Genomic DNA, 19,011 nt, shown 5'->3' on the forward strand with positions numbered 1-19,011 from the left:
GAGACAACGAGAGTAAGATATACTAGTACTAATTGAATTAGCATTAGCTAATTAAGTAGGTAGATTGTATCGACTAGATGTGGATTATGGAATGTATATATAGTGAAACATAAATAGTTGGTTGAAGATGTGAAAAGGGAGACAGTTGGAATCTATGGGAGTTGAGTGGAAGAGAAAAAGAGCTGACGCCATCTCAACTATACAATACAACTGTTACCTCCACACACACAAAAACAATACATATATGTAATGTGTAGAGAGACATGAAGCATCAATTATTTGAAGTCACATCCATCAATTAACTTGAATTAGCTCCACAAATAGTAGAAGGCGCCCAAATAATTGTCTACTTTAGCCTGTGTTTGGAAGTACGACGTCGCTTCATGTCCATTTTACGTCGGTGTGGGTGTGTCCTTTATTTTCTATTGATTTCCCAATCCAACAGAATATAACTCCATGTTCTGGATCGGCTTTGGCCATACAATTTCAGGCTGGCCTCAAAGTCTTCCTACGTAGGGAACATAGATATGGCAACATATGATAAAAAAAATATACAAATTTCAAGTCGTTTTATGTTCGATAACTCCAAGATAACAATGTCTACCCTAACAAACGGACCCTTAATAGATTCGATTCTCAGTATTTTTATAAGCATACCTCGATTAGTAATAATCATAGGCAGACATCATGGTTGGGGCTTAAAAAAGCCTTGGGCTGGAACGGATGATTGGAACATTGTGTCGTGGAACACGATGATTGGGATTTGGGAACTTAACTCGGAATGGGCTTGCAACAGATGCTTTAAAAGATGCAAGCTCGTGGTGAAGTTCCTAATTCCATAACTCTGACCAATGTGCTCCCTGCTTGTGGGAGAACAGGCGCACTCTTGATTGTACGAATTGCACACTAGATATGTCTGTTCGGGGCCGGTGTTTGAGCTGTCTCCAATGCTTTGACTGACATGTATGCCGAGTGTGGTCAGCTCGATCTTGCTTTAACATATCACCCTGGGATGAGATGTCTTACATCTGCAGCCTAGTGGGGAAGGGGAGGGAACTTTTGATGATATAATGGCTCAAGGCATGCTGCCCCCGGAGAAGATATTTGCAGATATCACACATATAACAGAGCTTTTAACTATTCACACAGAAAACAAAATGCCTGAAAATTTGGAATATGGGAGAAAAATATAATTAATCTAATCACTAGATAAGAGGATGAACGCATGGCATGGACACGGAATTTATCAGTAGATAGCACGAGTTAGAAGTGTGAATACCCGACACACGAATTCAAGCAGAGACAATTAGGTTTAAAACCTGCAGAAACCTATAAACGAATTTACAGAAACATGATAGTTTATGGAAACCAGTAAACAGAACTTTCTGGAGTATAGCCTATCTTTTTTAATCTTCATTTTCGTCATCATCTTGGTCATCATCATCATCATCTTCAGAGCCATCACTGTCCTTGTCCTGCACAGATGTTAACATGACACACGGAACATGACTAACTTGTCCGGAACGATTAGCTGATTTTTTCAGCAATGTGTGATGACATGCTTAAATAATTATTCATAAATAGTTGAAGTCTAATTTGAGAAGGGATGGAGAAATCCCACGCCTGATAAGAAATTGATAGAATCAAGCAGCCAATCCACAAACTGTAATTTTAGTTGGAGACTCAATAAAATCATTAGCATTCTGGGCATCTGGCCTTTGTATCATTTAACCAATTGTAGAAGTTATAACGGGTGAACCTAAAGCAAGTCATCTAAGAAAGACATTGAGTGCAGGCGAAAGCTTTGCATTTTAGGACACAGTACACATAGGACTCAGCACTACAAGGCCCAAATTATCAGGAGACTAACCTTCAACTGACAAGACAATATTTAGTTTCATGTATATCCAGAATAAGGCTGACTTAAGATTTCTTGATAGGGATCCTATATCTTCACTACATAAAATTTATCTTTCTTAACTACGTGAATAGATTTGGGGGCAATGATTGAGGAGCATCATAAAGCAGTCGAAATCAAGATTTTCACTCTTCAACATTATGCACTGTCATAGGATCTCTGTCAGTAAGAGGCCTAGGAGCTATAAATATATTAGCACCTGGATAGTAGTAGTACCACCAATGACCACACCAGAGTTCACGCAAGTACAAATCCATGACATTTTCTTAGTGCTAGTGATAGTAAGAAACCACTAAGGGCCCATTTCCTTGACCAGAAAGTATAATTGTTGGGGAATATGATTGTATTTTGATTTCCAGGAATATGATTCAAGATAGATTATTTATCATGTGTTTGGAAATGATTTCTCAAATTATATTGTTTAGTTAACATCGATTGACTAATAGACGTAATAGTCAAAGTAAAATTTTCTTACATAAATTATTAATTGAGAAAAATAATAAATACTACTACAACTTAAAACATGATCGAATAATAATAATAATAATAATAATAATAATAATAATAATAATAACAATAATAGTAAACAATGGAGTACATAATAACAACAATTATCATTTTTATAGTTATTATTGTTATAACAGCATGATCCACAATTTTAAAAAAATTACATTAAAATTTGCTAAATTATTAACTGATACTCCCTCCGTCCCAAGATAAGCGAAGCACTTCTTTTGGGGCACGGGATTTAAGGAATTGATATCTAAAGAGTTGAAGTAGAGAGAGAGTTAAGTATGAGAGAGAGAAAAAGTAGAGAAGTAAAGAGAGAATAAAGTAGGTGGATGATAAAGTAAGAGATACGATTTTTTGTTAAAAAGAGAAATGACTCACTTATAGTGGGACACCCCAAAAAGGAATGTGACTCGCTTATCTTTGGATGGAGGGAATACAATAATAACATAGTTATAATTATTATCATTATAGTTTGTACTAGTTTAATAAATATCTAAATATGTACCCATTCTGAAATGAGAAATGAATACCTGAAAAGAAAGGGAATAAAAGTTCTAAAACGTTGCACAACTTCCTTGTTTTCAAGATTCATACTATTACTTTTCGTGTTACTTAAAAAAAGTCAAACAAGCATGAGAATTTAAAAAAATCAGGAATTAGTGCAGAATTCTGCCAAATAAACAGGCCTTAAAGGCTAGATGCATTCAAATCAGCTAACGAACAAACAAATAACAGCTTAGAACTAGGAAGTCCTAATGAAGGCACCAGTTGCAAAAACTAAGCAGTAATTCAAAGGAATCCAGTGAGAAAGCAGCAGCAAGCAAATGCTATGACTCTATGAGTTTATAACTTATCTACAGAACCTCCTCCAGAAGAGGCAAGTTGTATAGGGTATTTTCTTACCTCATCATCATCCATTTCAGACCCCTCTTCATCAGCAGCCTCCTAAAGAAAGATCAATTTAGGAAAAAGTGAAGAGTTAGAAAGTGGACTAGAAGTATTTGGAAGATGGATGAGTTTGTAAAACCTAAAAAGAAGAAATCAGGGAGCAATGTATACGTTGTTAAAATATCTAAGGGGATTGGGCCATAGATCATCCTTGATAATTTCAGCAACCTGCTGTACGAGGCAAGGCACAAAATACATAAAAATGTATTCTTTGTTTAAAAAGGTATGTAAATAGCTTAGGCCCATTCAACAATATGCTTGAGAAGTTAACCTCATCATGTATCTCTTCCAAATTACTACTATGCTGGATGTTGTTGAACCAGGAAAAGAAGCTGCAATTTCACAGTATATTTAATGTAAGAAATAAATGACACAGTGAAAAACTGAGGATAATCACACAATTTTCAAAAAGAAGCTGTACTTTACAGTGTATTTTAAATAATTGTTACAGTGAAAAAAGGGGACACTCATTCAGTACAATCACACAATTTTAATTTTCACAGTCTCCCACAGAACTAATGCTGATATACTTTTTCTTTTGCCTCCTTCCACATTTTCCTATCTCATCCTTCTTTCTTCTCTATATTCCCTTTCCAATCATTGCACCAATGGAAGGGGGGGTGAAAAGAATGGTGAACAAGAGAGGACTGATTGTTTAAAAAAATGAGGGGTTCCTGCTGCTATCATAAGGGAATACCAGGTTGATGGTAAATAGCGAGGACAGTGTTTACTCTACAGGCTTATGTTTTTCATGCTTATAAAAAAGCCAAAAGGGTCCATATGAAGCTACAAGAATATAGTATTATAACTTTCTTAAACAAAGACTGAGAAGTTATACTATTATCTATATCAGACAATCCATTTATTTTTTAAGTTATATAGGAATCATATGAAGTGAATAAGACTTTAGATGAGCATATGACAAGTTCTACCAGCTCCCATAAGCATTGTAGAAAATATGAATAATAGAAGAGGAAAATGGAAGGTACCAACCTCTCATCAGCTTTAGGCCGCTTGTTTCCTTTCTTCTCTTCAGCAGCAACACCAATAGGAATGCCCTTCAAATGCCAAAGTTTCACAATGAACTCAATCTGTATGCAAAGAAGAGGGGCATATTATTCAAGCTATAAACGGATTCTTACCATGCCTTCTTTCCAGGTTATTGCTGTTGCTGAGATTTCGGTTGTTCCTTCCTCAAAGAATGTAAAGGTCTTTGTGAGTATAGCATCTTCAAAGTAAGGATTGGACTCGAAGTGCTGACATAAAAAAAACAAGGGATTGACCAACGAATTTATAAATCATACTTTTCAACATCAGACATCATCCAGATCTGGCAAAGATGAAAACTCACAAACGTAATGGAGTAACCAGATTTCACATCTTTGCAATCCTCAACTTCAAGCTTACTCAAATACTTGAATATCTGGCACAAGAAAAAAGGAAATAACTTAAATTGATCATACAAAAGCAATGATTAAATGTAGTCCATTCTTAATAAATGAATGAAAACCTTTTGGTCCTCATCAGTCAAAAGTTCACTGAGTGCAGGATGACTCATAAACTGCAAAAGAAAAGGGAATATTAGTAAGAAATGACAAATTTTCAAGCAATGGAAGGATTTGCAAGCTTAGAAGCCACACTTAATTAATCGATTAGATCTGATAAACCACTCACAGCAGTCAACCAGAAATCAGGAATGGATTTAATGATGTCATTTCGCTTATCATAGACAGGCTTCCGTATTTCGTTGTACTTCTGTTCAAGTTCCAGGACCTTTTCACTTGCTTCTAAATTGACCTGAAAGCATATAGAAAACAGAAAATCATGTTACTATTGTATCCCTTTGGGCTGTATCTCCATCCAGCAGATCAACAAGTTCAAGTGAATGACTATGAAATAAAATGAAAGAACAAGTTAAGAAACCCCAAGAAAAATATTTCATGCAGCACATCAAAAATAAATGGGATAAAGGCAGGGGCAGAGCCAGGAATTAAACTCAAGAGGGGCAAAAATATACCTAAGCAAATAATTGAAGAATTGAGAAGGGGCATTTAAGAAGGAACTCAAACAAATATTCAAATTTAAAGAAAAATTAGTATAGATGAACATTTTTGAACAGGGGCAATTGCCCCACTACAAATACATGTGGATTCGCCCCTGGATAAAGGTACAAACATTACCATCTTCAATTTATACGAAAAAGTAGCTTTGCAGCTGCTGAAAAGAACGAGCATAATCCCGCATACACAAGAAAATTCTATATTCTTGAACCAGGATTCAAAACAGGTTTAAGATAGTCAAAAGTACAACTGAAAAGTATGTCAAACACAAGGATTCTCCCTTAAACCTAATATCATATCAAGATCATCATAAGTAAAGGCTCTAGGTACATGGCCTCTCAATTATTCAATAGGTGACATTCTAAAAAACTGAAACTATAACCTCACTTATCCTTCCAAGCTCGAGAAATGTTCCATTTTCTTGCAGAAAACCAAAAGAGAAACATAATTGAAAGTCTCTCTTCACAACTTTTGCACTTGATAATCGGCTAGGAATTACCAAAGATGAACGTAATTGTAAATAGAAGTTTTGGCTTTCTGAAGCGTAATGCAGAAGGCACATGAAGAACTGTAATAGTGGCGCTAGTACATCTTATGTGTGTTTAGTTTCTCTTATTACTAACCTAGTTAATTCTACAGTATATAATTTCTCTTTAACCTCACTTTGGAAAGATATGTTCTGTGCACTACACCTTGCTCCAGGCTCCGAAGACCTTAAAGCAAGTAATTAGCCAAAGTCGGAAAAATTGAGTCACCGGCGTCTATAATACTCCTAAATATATTAAAAAATCAATTACAAAACCAGCTTAAGAAGGAACATTTATCTGCAAAGTCATTTCTGGTTTCACAGAGCAGTTTAAGAATTTTTAAATTCACAAACAAAAGATGAAGACGTGAATATATAATCAACATATAGATACACAGAATGCCGCAATTCTCGTATGATTTAATCCATTCCAAGTTACCAACGACTCAAATAACACAGCCATTGAATCATTCCTACTCTCTCCACACCGATTCATCATAAACAAATCATAAAAGATAAAACGATACATTCACAAGAGGAGAATTGTGGCTGAAATCAACATGAGAAATTGGAGTCACCTTTTCAAGCTCATCCTGAAATTCCTGAAGCTTTTCGATAGAGAGAACGAGCTCCGCGTCAATCTGCTCGGTTGCATTGTTCTCATTGTCCGCTCCTCCCAGTTTTGGCTTCTTTCCCTTGTCCGCTCCCATTTCTCCCTAAAAATTTACAGTTAAACCATAAAACACAAAAAGATGAAATGTTGTACGGGTTTAGGGTTCGCCTGAATAAACTAAATTAATTATCATCATTTTATAATTAAATCATCCCAATTGATTCTCATAATCAAAACTCTATTTACCATTATGTTTGAATTGCATTTTATAATCATTATTTAAAGTGAAAAAAAATAATCATGTTACTATTTTTCTTGAATTGCATTTTATGCCCTTAATTTCTCATCGTTGTCAGTAGACGGGATTGAATTCAGTACATCTAGCTACGAAAAATGTTGTCGTGTTGTGTTATATTGTGTAACCTTAGCCACTTAGAAATAGCTCATCAGTATTTACAAATGATTTTTGGTGGATTTCGTAATTTATAGTAATTTAAGTTTGACCATGATTTTGTTTATTATACTAAATAATTATGGCTGTTTATATTTTTATAAGAATCGGACGCCGACCTTCTTTATTATATCCTCTTCAACGAATTTCGTTTCCTAAGAGCATCCGCAATGGTACATACTACATAGGCCAGCAATAGGCTAGCCATTCTCTCCCCTGCCACGTCAGCAACACTAAAAAATCCACCTGCCACATCAGATTTAGGCCAGCCATAGGCCAGCCGTAATAAAAATAATTCAAAATATACTACATTTACGGAATTAAAATCACGATTAAATTACCGAATTAAATTTACGAGACATATACGGGAAAATTCATTAATTTTATTTTTTTTAAAAAGTACATTAACTAAAAATAAAAAAAATTGCATAATAAAAAAAAATCCGGGCTTCCACACACGAGCCACCGCCCCACTCTACTCCACACTAATTTATTTAAAAAATACATTAAAAAATGTTAGTATGCCTTGAATCCGTTATAGTTTGCCGCTAGCCGAACGACGGTATGACATGTTTTTGTTTTAGGTCTTAATTTTGTATTGGGCTAGTTGTTGTTGTCCATCGCTAGATGTTGCTCTTGTACAGAAATTTAGAGATAGAGAAAATCGCGTTTATATAGTTTTTCAAAAATAAAAAAAAAAAGAATAAAAAAAAATTTAAAAAAAGAATTAAAAAAAAATTTAAAAAAGAATTAAAAAAAAATTAAAAAATAGCGCTGGCCGATCGGGCCACCACAATGGCGGCTAGCCGATCGGCCAGCGCTTCGGCCAGCGACGAGCGATCGGCCAGCCCACGCCGATCCGCTCGCCGATTTCGTCCTCGCCGATTGCAATGGTTCGGCTAGCCGATCGGCTAGTGCGACGAATCGGCTAGCCGGTCGCTAGCCGACCATTGCGGATGCTCTAAATCTGACATGAATGGAGAATGCATGGTGCAATTTTGATGACGAATGCAAAGAGAAATGACATTCTCCACAATAAATAATTAACATCCATCTTAATATATGAATGAATTAGCGGTTTGGGCTTGCCCATTGATTGGAAAAGAAAAATAGCCCAAATTTGTTTGGGTCAATAATGTAGTACTACTAGTATACATTGTATAGACACTCGATAGATAACAGATTTTACCATCAATATATTGCATTTAAATTATTTTTTAACATATTGATCCATTGAGCTACTTATATTAATCTGCGTCTAATATTCTTAATCACATTAATTAAGAAACGCCCCTACCCAATTTATCGCATGTACTACTAAAGAAGCGTTAACTGTTTAATTGAGTACTCCCTCCGTCCCATGATAAGCGACTCACGTTCCTTTTTGGAACGTCTCAAGATAAGTGAACCATTTCCTTTTTTGGTATTCTTTCTCTTAATTTTTCTCTTTACTTTATTAACTCTCTTATTTTATTCACATTCCACTTTACTAACAAAATCCAATTTCCTTAAATCTCGTACTGAAAAATTTGTGCTCACTTATCTTGGGACGGAGGGAGTATTAGATTTATGCAAACAACCACAGTATAACCGACACGGCGACACACTATCAAGAATTCTGGCCATTGAGATTTAGTTCTGACGTGGTCCTAGTTTTTAGTGTGTGTTTTTGATCAAACCTAGAAGTAACTATATATACCTTCACTATGAGATTGATGTTCCACCTAAATTTGGTCCCTTGAGAAACATTCCATTCCGGGACCTCTTCTTTGAGTTGTTACTTTCTACAATAATAATGTATCCAAATAAAAAATAAGATTATATATCTAAGTATCAATTTCAAGTCTCCAAGTTCAATATTGATCGAGTTTGTTTCACAAAGTTTTTACTATTTCGTGGTGTTTGGACAAAATTTACCTATCAGTTTGTTTTGTGTATAACGAGAAATCTCGATCGTTTACAATGAAGAGTGAACTATAAAAATAGTTCTTGGACTATGCGTTTATCTCGTCAATGAACCCCGGACTTTAAAAAAAATATCCCCGGACAACCTGGACTAAGTGTTTATCTTGAAAATGGTCATTTTTCACTGTTTCGTGACGAAAATATTCTTTTGGAGGGTTTTGGGGGGTTTGGGCAATTTGATCTTTTTACATTTTAAATATGATATTATTTCAGTGATGTACTAAATCTGATATTATTTCAAAATTATCATTATTCTTCCCTTTTGCCATCCTTCACTTTGTTTCTTTATTTCAATATAAGATTTAATTTTATATCATTCTTCTTCCCTTTTGCCATCCTTCACTTTGTTTCTTAATTTCAATATAAGATTTAATTTTATAAAAGTAAATTTTAAATTTCAATTTTTAAATATTAATAAAAATATTAATTATTAAAACTACTATTAAATAAAAAAATTAATAGTTTTAATTAATATTTGATAGTGTCTAATTTGTAATCAATAAGGTACGCCACCGCCTTAATTTTAATCAATATTTAATAGTTTTAATCATAAATAGATCATATAACACGATTTATTTCGAAATAAATATGCATCTAATATATAAGAGAATCTGACTAAAAATATTATGAAGTTGACTAAAAATTTGATAAAGGAGAACTTTTGTTGAAATTTTCTAGTTAATTTTGATTGTTTTTAAAGTAAAAATATTATGAAGTTGACTAAAAAATTGATACTACTAAAAATTTGATAAAGGAGAATTTCTGTTGAAATTTTCTAGTTAATTTTGATTTTTTTCAAATTAATAAACAAAAATTATATTAGTCTTACATTATATGCATATTTATTTCAGAATAAATCGTGTTATATGATCTATTTATGATTAAAACTATTAAATATTGATTAAAACTAAGGCGTCGTCGTACCTTATTGATTAAATATTAGACACTATCAAATATTGATTTAAACTATTAAGTTTTCATTTAATAGTAGTTTTAATAATTAAATTTTTTTTATTAATATTTAAAAATCAAAATTTAAAATTTAATTTTATAAAATTAAATCTAATATTTGAAATAAAGAAACAAAGTGAAGGATGTCAAAAGGGAAGAAGAATGATAATTTTGAAATAATATCATATTTAGTACATCACTGAAATAATATCATATTTAAAATGTAAAAAGACTAAATTGTCCACCCCCCCCCCCCCCCAAACCACCCAAAAGAGTATTTTCGTCACGAAACAGTGAAAAATGACTATTTTCGAGATAAATGCTTAGTCCAGGGTTGGCTGTGGATATTTTTAAAGTCCAGAGTTCATTGGCGAGATAAACGCATAGCCCAATGACTATTTTTGTAGTTCACTCTACAATGAAAGAATAAAATAAAAAAGTACAAACAATACCACTTTCTATTACAACAAAGGAATAAAACAAAAATATTAAGTGGAAATTACAATGAAAAATACAATAAACCAGTGTAAGTTGACTCGAGAAAATCTTCGCTAAGACAAACATATATGCAACTAATGAACTCAATTTGGTGTATGACTCTAGACATCAGCAAACTTGAAGATGGAAAACTTGGAAGGTCTTGCCATCAACACGCCTTATAAAGTCAATGGCAGCTACGACAGCCAATAGGCCAAAGGTATTGGCATCCGAAAAGCCAAATTATGCTATCAATCGCACGATGACAGTTATGATAATCGAAAAATCAAAGTCTTCATAAAGAACGAAAGGCCAACAATTTCTTTTAATGACCCATTTCCAATTAGAGCATCAACAACAATAACAATTAGGTTTGGGTCCCTAAAAAAATTAATTATTCATATATTTATCTTTATCTAGGTTTGTTGTATCTTTGTACAAAAAGTAAATGTATACCTTATCAATTGTAAGATAAAAGCTAGCTATAAAATTAATGTAAAAAGATAAATAATTATAAGTATTTATATATGCATACATTATCGGTATTCAAATTTTGTTTTTTCTAATATAGTCTATTTTCTTGATCAACAAATGCATTAACTTTCAATATTCACCAAAAATGCAATAGAATATCCGAAATTACCATTAGAAAGCTCTAAATAGTAGTATCTGTCTAAAACATTTTGTGATCACAACCTTGAGATCATTTTTTTTTTTCGATCACTAAATTAAACCCATATTATATAAGAAAGAGTATGGTTGACAGAGTCATATTCACGTATTGGTCATACACATTTTTCTTGTTAAATCAGCACTTTGCTAGAAATGATTTATAGTAGGAGTACTGTACATAATATTTATAGATAATAAAATAATAAATCTAGATAAATGTGTTGAGATGGCCGAGTTGGTCTAAGGCGCCAGATTAAGGTTCTGGTCCGAAAGGGCGTGGGTTCAAATCCCACTCTCAACATTATTTTGAATTTTCTGTTTTTACATATGAGTAATATTTCATTTTTAGACTTCTTATAAATTAATCAATGTATCACAATCTACGAAAATAGGGATATTAAAATTACAACAGAATTTAAAATGTGGAGAACAATGAGTAAGCATTTATAAATACATAAAATCGTATATTACGTAATGGAAGTTAGAATTTATAAATGTTGGCTCATCTTAGTTCGTTGTATAACTATCATTACATTATTAATTATGGATATATTTAGAGTGTCTTGTTAGGTTGAGATTATTTAGCTAAATTGAGAAATGAGATGCAATGTGAGCCACTAATTCACAAGATTAACAAAATATCAACAGATACCACATTATGTCAACACAGGGGTATAAGTGTCATTTCGTTGTGTAATTTTTGGATTTGTTGAGCAAAAATTTTGGATTGAATTGGATGAACTTTGTGCAATACCGTTTTTTCCCCAAAATTGAAGCTGAAGAATATGAGCAATTGAAACATGAATATAGGAAGTAAACAGAAGCAGGGAAGACAATTGCATGGCGAGGAGGTAGGGGATGAAGACGAGCGTGTTGGCGATTAGGTAGGAGGAGAGGCGGTAGACACCGCTGGAGGCTTCTCGGAGGAGGATTGGTCGCTCGTTGATGAAGATCGGGAGGGTTTCGGTGGTGGAGGAGAGGAGGAAGATGAGTGTGTACGTGAAGAGACCTAATCGCTTCTCGATCCCCGATTTGTCTAATCCGATGTTGATGTAGATCGCGCCGAGCATGATTCCGACTCCTATGGCTTGCAATGTGTTGGTGACGAGCAATTGCTTCGTTCTGTAAATCATTTTCCAGAATCGGAAGGATATGAGTGTGATTTCGTGGATTCTCGAGCTTCCAGATCTGATTTTGTGTTCAATTGGAGGAGGAGAGATGAATTCAATTGATTTTTCCGGCTACTGCTCCGGCTGTTCCAGTGGTTGGAGGTCGGTGAGGATTTCCATGGTGAATTTGAGGGGATCGAGCTAAGGGGGGACGGTGAAGCCGTTGGAGAGGAGGAAGGCTTCGAGGGAAGCGTTGTCGCCGTGGTGGATCACGAAGCAGCAGCAGCCGCCGCAGGGCGTGCCGCCGGAGCTCTTCTCCGTGCTGCAGTAGGTGAAGAGAGCGTTGGTGCCGTTCCGGAGCCACCAGCAACGCAAGGGGGCGGCGGAGGTGGTGGAGCTTGATCAGATTCTCCAGGTGTTTGATGAATTGATTCAGAAGGTGTGTGCGTTTATGCGTGTGAATGTTTAGAGTGATTTGTCCCGCTAATCTAATTATTAAGATTCGATTTTTTTCCAGAATAAAATGTTCTTTTTTCTTGTTTATAGTGATGGTTGAATGTGTTCTGTTTTTCTAGCAAATGTTTCCTTTCTTTTCAATGAGGGATTTTTTTTTGGTGGATTGTTTTCTTATTCTTGAGCTGAAATTGTTCTTGATGGAGTTGTTGTCTTACTTAATTTTGCTGATTTTTTATTGGTCTTGATATCTTACCATAGCTAATCTCTCTCTCTGTTTGCCTCTTGAGCTAAGATTTTCATAGCTTCTTGGTTCTTGAAAGAAACATATTGATATATTTAATAGAAAGAGTGAGAGAGAGAGTGGAAAACATCTTGATCTTGTAAGGAATAGAGTGAAAAGCAGCACTCTCAATATTGATGATGACGATGATGATGTGCAAAGCCATAAAATAGTAGTTATTTTTTAATTACAAGAATTGTTTTAGTTGTTGACACTATATACAAGTTGTTGACAAGATGTTGACATTTTGCTATAAGTTGTTGACATTTGATATTGTGGCTATTGATATGTGAATTATAACTGTTATTTTTTAGTTATTGACATTTTAATACGAGTTGTTGACATTTGATATTGTGGCTATTGATATGTGAATTATAAGTGTTATTTTTTAGTTGTTGACATTTTCATACGAGTTGTTGAAATTCGATATTCCGCCATTTTAGAAATGAAATGACGATAATATCCCTAGTTGGCATAATCATGTCAACTATACACATATAATGTCAACTATAAGTTGTTGACATTTGATGCAGCCACTCATTCATAATTTTCGTGCGATGTCAACAACGTGTAGTTTATGTCAACTAGGGGTATTATCGTCAATAGCTTGCACATCAAATGTCAATAGCCTGCATCAAATGTTAACAACTTATAGTTGACATTATATGTGTATAGTTGACACGAATTGTATATGTAGTTGACATTATATGTGTGTAGTTGATATGAATTGTATATGTAGTTGACATGGATTGTACACATAGTTGACATTATATGTGTGTATTTGACATGAATTGTAAATGTAATTGATATTATATGTGTGTAGTTGACTTGACATAGATTATATAGGTAGTTGACATGCATAGTTGATATTAAAAAAGGGAGATAACTAGATCTTAGCAACTAATTTTCAAATGAGAAATATTACCAAACAACCAGAGTGCAAAATATTTCATGCTTTAATTTGGAGAAATAAAAGAGAGAGACACGTAACATTTGCCTCAAAAGCAGAATTCTTTACGTATTTTCCGTTCCTTTCATACTTGATAAATCATCCAACAACAATAAAAAAGAAACAGAAATTTGTGGAAGAAAAAAAAAATTAGGAAATTAGAGATGACACAAAAACGACAAATATGAATTAATTTAATTTAAGAATCATAATACAACAAATTTCGCACACTCAAACCCGAACACAAACAACAATGATTAAGTATTAACCTAAAAATTAATCACAATTAACAAACAACACTCAGATCAAAACAGAATCCCCAAAACAGCAACAGATCTGCTACATTGCCCTCAATGCTGAATCGAAGCCAACACGAATTGGTAGAATTGCAAATCAGCGACTGCAGTGGGTGATGGCGGAGCAGCAGCGAGAGTAGGGGTGAATCGGAGCGCGGCGGGCAAGGGATCGCCTCCGCCGCCGCATCGCCTTCACGTAGCTCCTGTGCGCGTAGTATGCCTCCACCTCCACGATCCCCGTTTCCGCATCGTCATGGGTCTGGATCTGAATCTAGATCGGGCGGCGCTCGTAGTGGCCGCGCGAGATTCCCTCGAGGTCGTCCATCCTGGCGAGCGCGGCGGCATAGAGCTCGCCGGAGATGCGGTGGCCATTTTTGTGCTTCTTTTCTTATCTGTGGAAACCTCATCGATACTACTACACTTGCTCAGGATTGAAGACGGTGGTGAAGATGAATCCCCAATCCCCAAACACAAGCTGAAAACCCTAATTAAAACATATAATTACCATTCTACCCTTTCATAATAAATTAATCTAAATTTTTTTTTGTGTGGTAAAATCTGGACCACTCATTTAATAAAAATGAGTGGCTGATATTGTATCTCATTTCTCAATTAGCCTAAATAATCTCAATTAGCCTAAATAATCTCATTTCTCAATTGAGATTGCATCTCATCTCATTTCTCAAAAATAATTAATATTGATAAGAATATCTAATGTTAACAACTCGTATTAAAATGTCAACAACTAACAAATAGCACTTATAATTCACATATCAATATCGAGAATATCGAATGTCAACAACTCGTATTAAAATGTCAACAACTAACAAATAACACTTATAATTGACATATCAATACCGAAAATATCGAATGTCAACAACTCCTATTAAAATGTCAACAACTAAAAAATAACACTTACAATTGACATATCAATACTGAGAATATCGAATGTCAACAACTAAAAAATAACACTTATAATTCACATATCAATAGCCAAAATATCAAATGAACTAAAACAAAGTTGAGATATCACAGTTAACAGACAAGAAAAAGCAACAAAACTGCCAGACATCCAATTCAATCATCAAATAAAAGTTCAATCATCAAACTGGTCAATCATCTGCGTCGGACTCACTACCAGAGGAACTCCCTGAATCAGAATCTGTAAAAAAACAAGCTCAAACGAATGAACATCTGTTTCTGTTTCCGTTTTCTATACTTTCACCCCAACACAATGTAGAAACGCAAGAAGAATCAGTATCAATACCACTCGAGGATGACAAATCGCTACTTGAGCTGCCAGAACTGCTTGAGCTACTGCTGGCATTGCCTCTACCATCATTCTCCTGCCCAACAACACCATCATTCTCCTGCCCAACAACACCTTCTCTCTCAATCTCAATCTCCACAGCAGGGAAGCTCGCTGCTAGCATATCGTCATCAATATCTACATCTTCTTCATCATTTTCTTTCATCATCTTGCTACAATCATCATTCTTGTCGTTCAATGCGTCCTACACAACATTACCAACAACATGAATAAACAGTGAAAACACCACAAAAAAGACAAAAATCTTGATGCAAATTAAACTTACTACATCAGCATCAGTAACAGGACTGGAGGGAATAGAAACTCCAACAGCTGGATTGTTGTTCATCATCAACGCTTGCCGCTTTGTCTTGCTCACCATCTTCTTCCAATTGGTCACAAACCGATCAAGTTCCCACAGCGTCTCCGTATCAAGAGCCTCAATATCAAGCTCAATTTCATCGCCATCCTGTGCCAAATGCTCATCCCTCTTCCTGATTATCTGTACAAGTTGAGGCATCTTCTCTTGGGGTAAATTCTGCAACCCAAATCCAAGTTTTGTTGACATTCAATTCTTGATAATACTTCCAATTCCATAAACAAATCAACAATTAATCTTGCAAAAAGTTCAAATCCTATAACAAAAGCAAATATTGGAAAATCAATCTCTCAAATGAGTTCACATCCAATACAATTGAATCATCTACTGCAAAAATATGATAATATGGTTGCAACAGAAGCAAAAATCTCATAAAAATGTTGATAGCAAAAACACAAGTTAATAGCAACTCATCAAATCATGATCAAGGAAAAACAACTACTTAGTCTATAGTCATCACAACAAGCACTACAAGGCTAAAAAAAAAAAAAAACAGAGACGTATCAAAATGCCTCTATTTTACATAAATCGGTAAAATTCCACCTTAATTAAAATTCATAAAATCGGCAACAGCAAGTTTTACAGAGGAAGAATTGCAAACGAATTAGACTAGGAAGTAATTAAACCTAGTAATCGAGGCTTCTAGCAAATTCTGGACCAAAAATCGAATCACGTCTCTCGCAAAGCATCAAATAGCTCTCTCTGTCAAATAACATCAAATTCTGGATACATGCTCCTTCACACCGATGCCGGCGATGCGCTCCGACACATCCGCCATGGAAGACGACCAGAGCTCGCGCACAGGATCTGAAGTCAGCGGCGGTGGAAGACGATTCATGTTGTTCAGAGTGAGAGTTTTGACGGAAGGATCATGAATAAGCCCCTGCAATTACCATTCTGCCCTTTCATAATAAATTAATCTAAAAATATTTTTTTGTGTGGTATAATCTGGACCACTCATTTAATGAAAATGAGTGGCTGATATTGCATCTCATTTCTCAATTACCCTAAAAAATCTCAATTAATCACAATCTTATATTTAGAACAATAATCTTATCATATGATGCTCAATTTAAAAATCACTTGACAATAACAATGAAAAGAAAATCATTCAACAATTGAGTCACTTTTGAAAGAAAATAACATTGTTATAAATGTTGTCGACATTTGACTTTTATGTAGGGAATAAAAATATACTACCACTACGAATTAAAACCAATATCTACTAGCAACATCATTATATATGGTTCCCACATTCCATGTCAGTACAGTTACGGTATTCAATGATGCACACCAACTTTATCCACAACCCATGCAGTTGGAATTCTTCGTTTTTTCAGAACTACTACAACAAATTTAACCATGAAATATGTGCAAATTCACAATATGAGTATTACTAGTATTTAATACACGAATATTCTATATAAGTATTTTCTCATTAAAGAAATAATGAATCATCTTATTATTGCTCCTATGTATTTTACCTAAATTCAAGCATTTTCTCAAACATAGACTTATTAATCTAAATTTAAAGTAGGACCTTCAACATGCAAATTGCAAATATTGAATTGTTGATTTTTTATATCAAATTCCTCAGACAAGAAACGCCCTCAACATATATACACATGAATCTTTTCAGACCAAAAAACACACAAAAATTAAACTCTCCAATAATGGCAATCACATACATACACATTGCACGTTGATGAAAATTAATTAATTAGGGTTTTTAACCTTAACACAAACATTCTGATTAGCAACATCCACAGCTTTAATGCTCTTGCACCCGAGCAATCCCGTCGGCCTACTCTTCTGCACTTGATTAACAACCCTCGTCTTCACAACCTTGGCGCTGACGCTGTCGTCGTTGAACTCCGACAGGCCGGAGAAGTCTGCGGCGCTGGCCGTCACCACGCTCCACTGTATGCTGGCCTCGCTCGGCGCGTACAGCGACGTGGCCGGGCTCATCATACAGCTCGGCTCGTCGTCGTCGTCGTCGTCCGCACCTTGCATAAGCGGGTAGATGCTTCCAGAAACTTCCTCGATCTCGAATAAATCCGAGCTGGCCTCGCTCGCCACGTCACCAACTTCGCTAGTGCTCCCGATCGTTGACGTCGGGAGATTTTTCTTCCCCCCCTTGGGAATCGCGTCCCACGTCAGCATCGACAGCTTCCGCTCCATGTTCGTCGCTACTTCGCTTCCTTTTGCGTCCTTAATTTTCCTGGATCCGAACACCTCGATCGATTTCCGCGACTCTTCTATGTCTTGGATCTTCTTGATCGGGTGATCTTTGATTTCGTCGATTTGGACGGATTTATAGCCGAAGCAGGGGGTTTTGCAGCCGAATCCGGTGAAGATGCGGGATGCGGTTTTTTTGTGCTTGGATGGTTGGTTGGAAGGGAGGAGAGTGGTTTGGCTGTGGCAAGTGGTGGGGGCGGAGGATTCTGAGCAGAGGCTCGGGGTGGGAGGGTGGGTTTTGGTTTGGTACTCGAGCTTCATGTTGAAGTAGCGGTCGGCGCCGAAGACGCTGATCTCGCCGGCGCCGGCGTGTTTGGGGGTGAGGTGGGAGAAGGTGAAGGCGGAGTTGGGGTTGTGCTCGGAGGAGCGGGAGGAGAAGGAGTCGACGCGGGTGGGGTTGGATAATTTGATGGTCATGTTGGTGTGGTCTTGGGCGGAGACGCGGTGGACTAGGCTCTCTTTGCCTTTGTCGATGTAGGACGAGAACGAGGCGACGCGAAGGCTGCTGCCGTCTTGAGTCTCCATGGCAGGGGTTGGATGAGAGAAAGAGAGAGGGAAAGTGAAGTGAAATTGTGGAAGTTTTGGTTTGAGGTGTTTGATGAAAGGGTGGGGTTTAAGTAGGCATGGGGAGGAGGTAGATAACAGCAATACAGTGGATCCTAAATTCATGCTTGTGTGCTGTGGCCACTTTACTTACTAATTCATTTTGTTTCTTCTGATTTTAGGGTTTAAGATTGTTTCTTGTTTCTTTGCACATTTTAAAGTTTCAATTGTAAAGAAAATAAATTCACTTATGCATGCATAAGATAGTGTTTACTTTCCAATATTGATAATAAGATAGTAGATGATTGCATAATTGTATGGAGTAGTTTTTACTTGAATTTCTTCAATCTAATTAACT

At 35.6% G+C, this 19,011-nt stretch overlaps 2 protein-coding genes and 1 non-coding gene across 7 annotated transcripts; 1 reads left to right on the plus strand and 2 right to left on the minus strand.

Annotated features, from left to right (window-relative positions):
- Positions 1–1,233: 1,233 nt before the first annotated feature.
- On the minus strand, positions 1,234–6,781 carry LOC125189246 (NAP1-related protein 1-like). Of its 2 annotated transcripts, none has more exons than XM_089058004.1 (10): positions 6,544–6,781; positions 5,054–5,176; positions 4,890–4,940; positions 4,731–4,802; positions 4,522–4,635; positions 4,373–4,437; positions 3,651–3,711; positions 3,491–3,547; positions 3,335–3,376; positions 1,234–1,475 (listed from the first exon to the last, which is right to left on the minus strand). In XM_089058004.1, exons 1-10 carry the CDS (start codon positions 6,673–6,675, stop codon positions 1,407–1,409), a joined length of 786 nt encoding a protein of 261 aa, XP_088914130.1. In that variant the 5' UTR covers positions 6,676–6,781; the 3' UTR covers positions 1,234–1,406. The 2 variants fall into 2 exon arrangements, with proteins under 2 accessions (XP_088914130.1, XP_088914129.1); XM_089058003.1 differs by having other exon boundaries at positions 3,491–3,550; positions 6,544–6,778.
- A 4,533-nt stretch (positions 6,782–11,314) lies between these two features.
- Positions 11,315–11,395, plus strand: TRNAL-AAG (transfer RNA leucine (anticodon AAG)). Its single transcript has one exon. It is a non-coding gene; the product is annotated as a tRNA-Leu (tRNA).
- A 3,652-nt stretch (positions 11,396–15,047) lies between these two features.
- LOC125187628 (protein PHYTOCHROME KINASE SUBSTRATE 3-like) lies at positions 15,048–18,788 on the minus strand. Of its 4 annotated transcripts, XM_048084249.2 has the most exons (4): positions 17,607–18,787; positions 15,780–16,031; positions 15,452–15,698; positions 15,048–15,346 (listed from the first exon to the last, which is right to left on the minus strand). In XM_048084249.2, the coding sequence occupies exons 1-4, from the start codon at positions 18,777–18,779 to the stop codon at positions 15,297–15,299; spliced, it is 1,722 nt and encodes a 573-aa protein (XP_047940206.2). In that variant the 5' UTR covers positions 18,780–18,787; the 3' UTR covers positions 15,048–15,296. The 4 variants fall into 4 exon arrangements, 3 of the variants coding, with proteins under 3 accessions (XP_047940206.2, XP_088914262.1, XP_088914263.1); XM_089058136.1 differs by lacking the exon at positions 15,048–15,346 and having other exon boundaries at positions 15,353–15,698; positions 17,607–18,788; XR_016130330.1 differs by lacking the exons at positions 15,048–15,346; positions 15,452–15,698 and adding an exon at positions 16,499–16,755 and having other exon boundaries at positions 15,906–16,031; positions 17,607–18,771.
- Positions 18,789–19,011: the final 223 nt, after the last annotated feature.

The sequence above is a fragment of the Salvia hispanica genome, chromosome 5 (assembly GCF_029641045.1).
Source record: "Salvia hispanica isolate PSC_SH4W2 chromosome 5, Shi_PSC_v1, whole genome shotgun sequence".
Taxonomy (NCBI): domain Eukaryota; kingdom Viridiplantae; phylum Streptophyta; class Magnoliopsida; order Lamiales; family Lamiaceae; genus Salvia; species Salvia hispanica.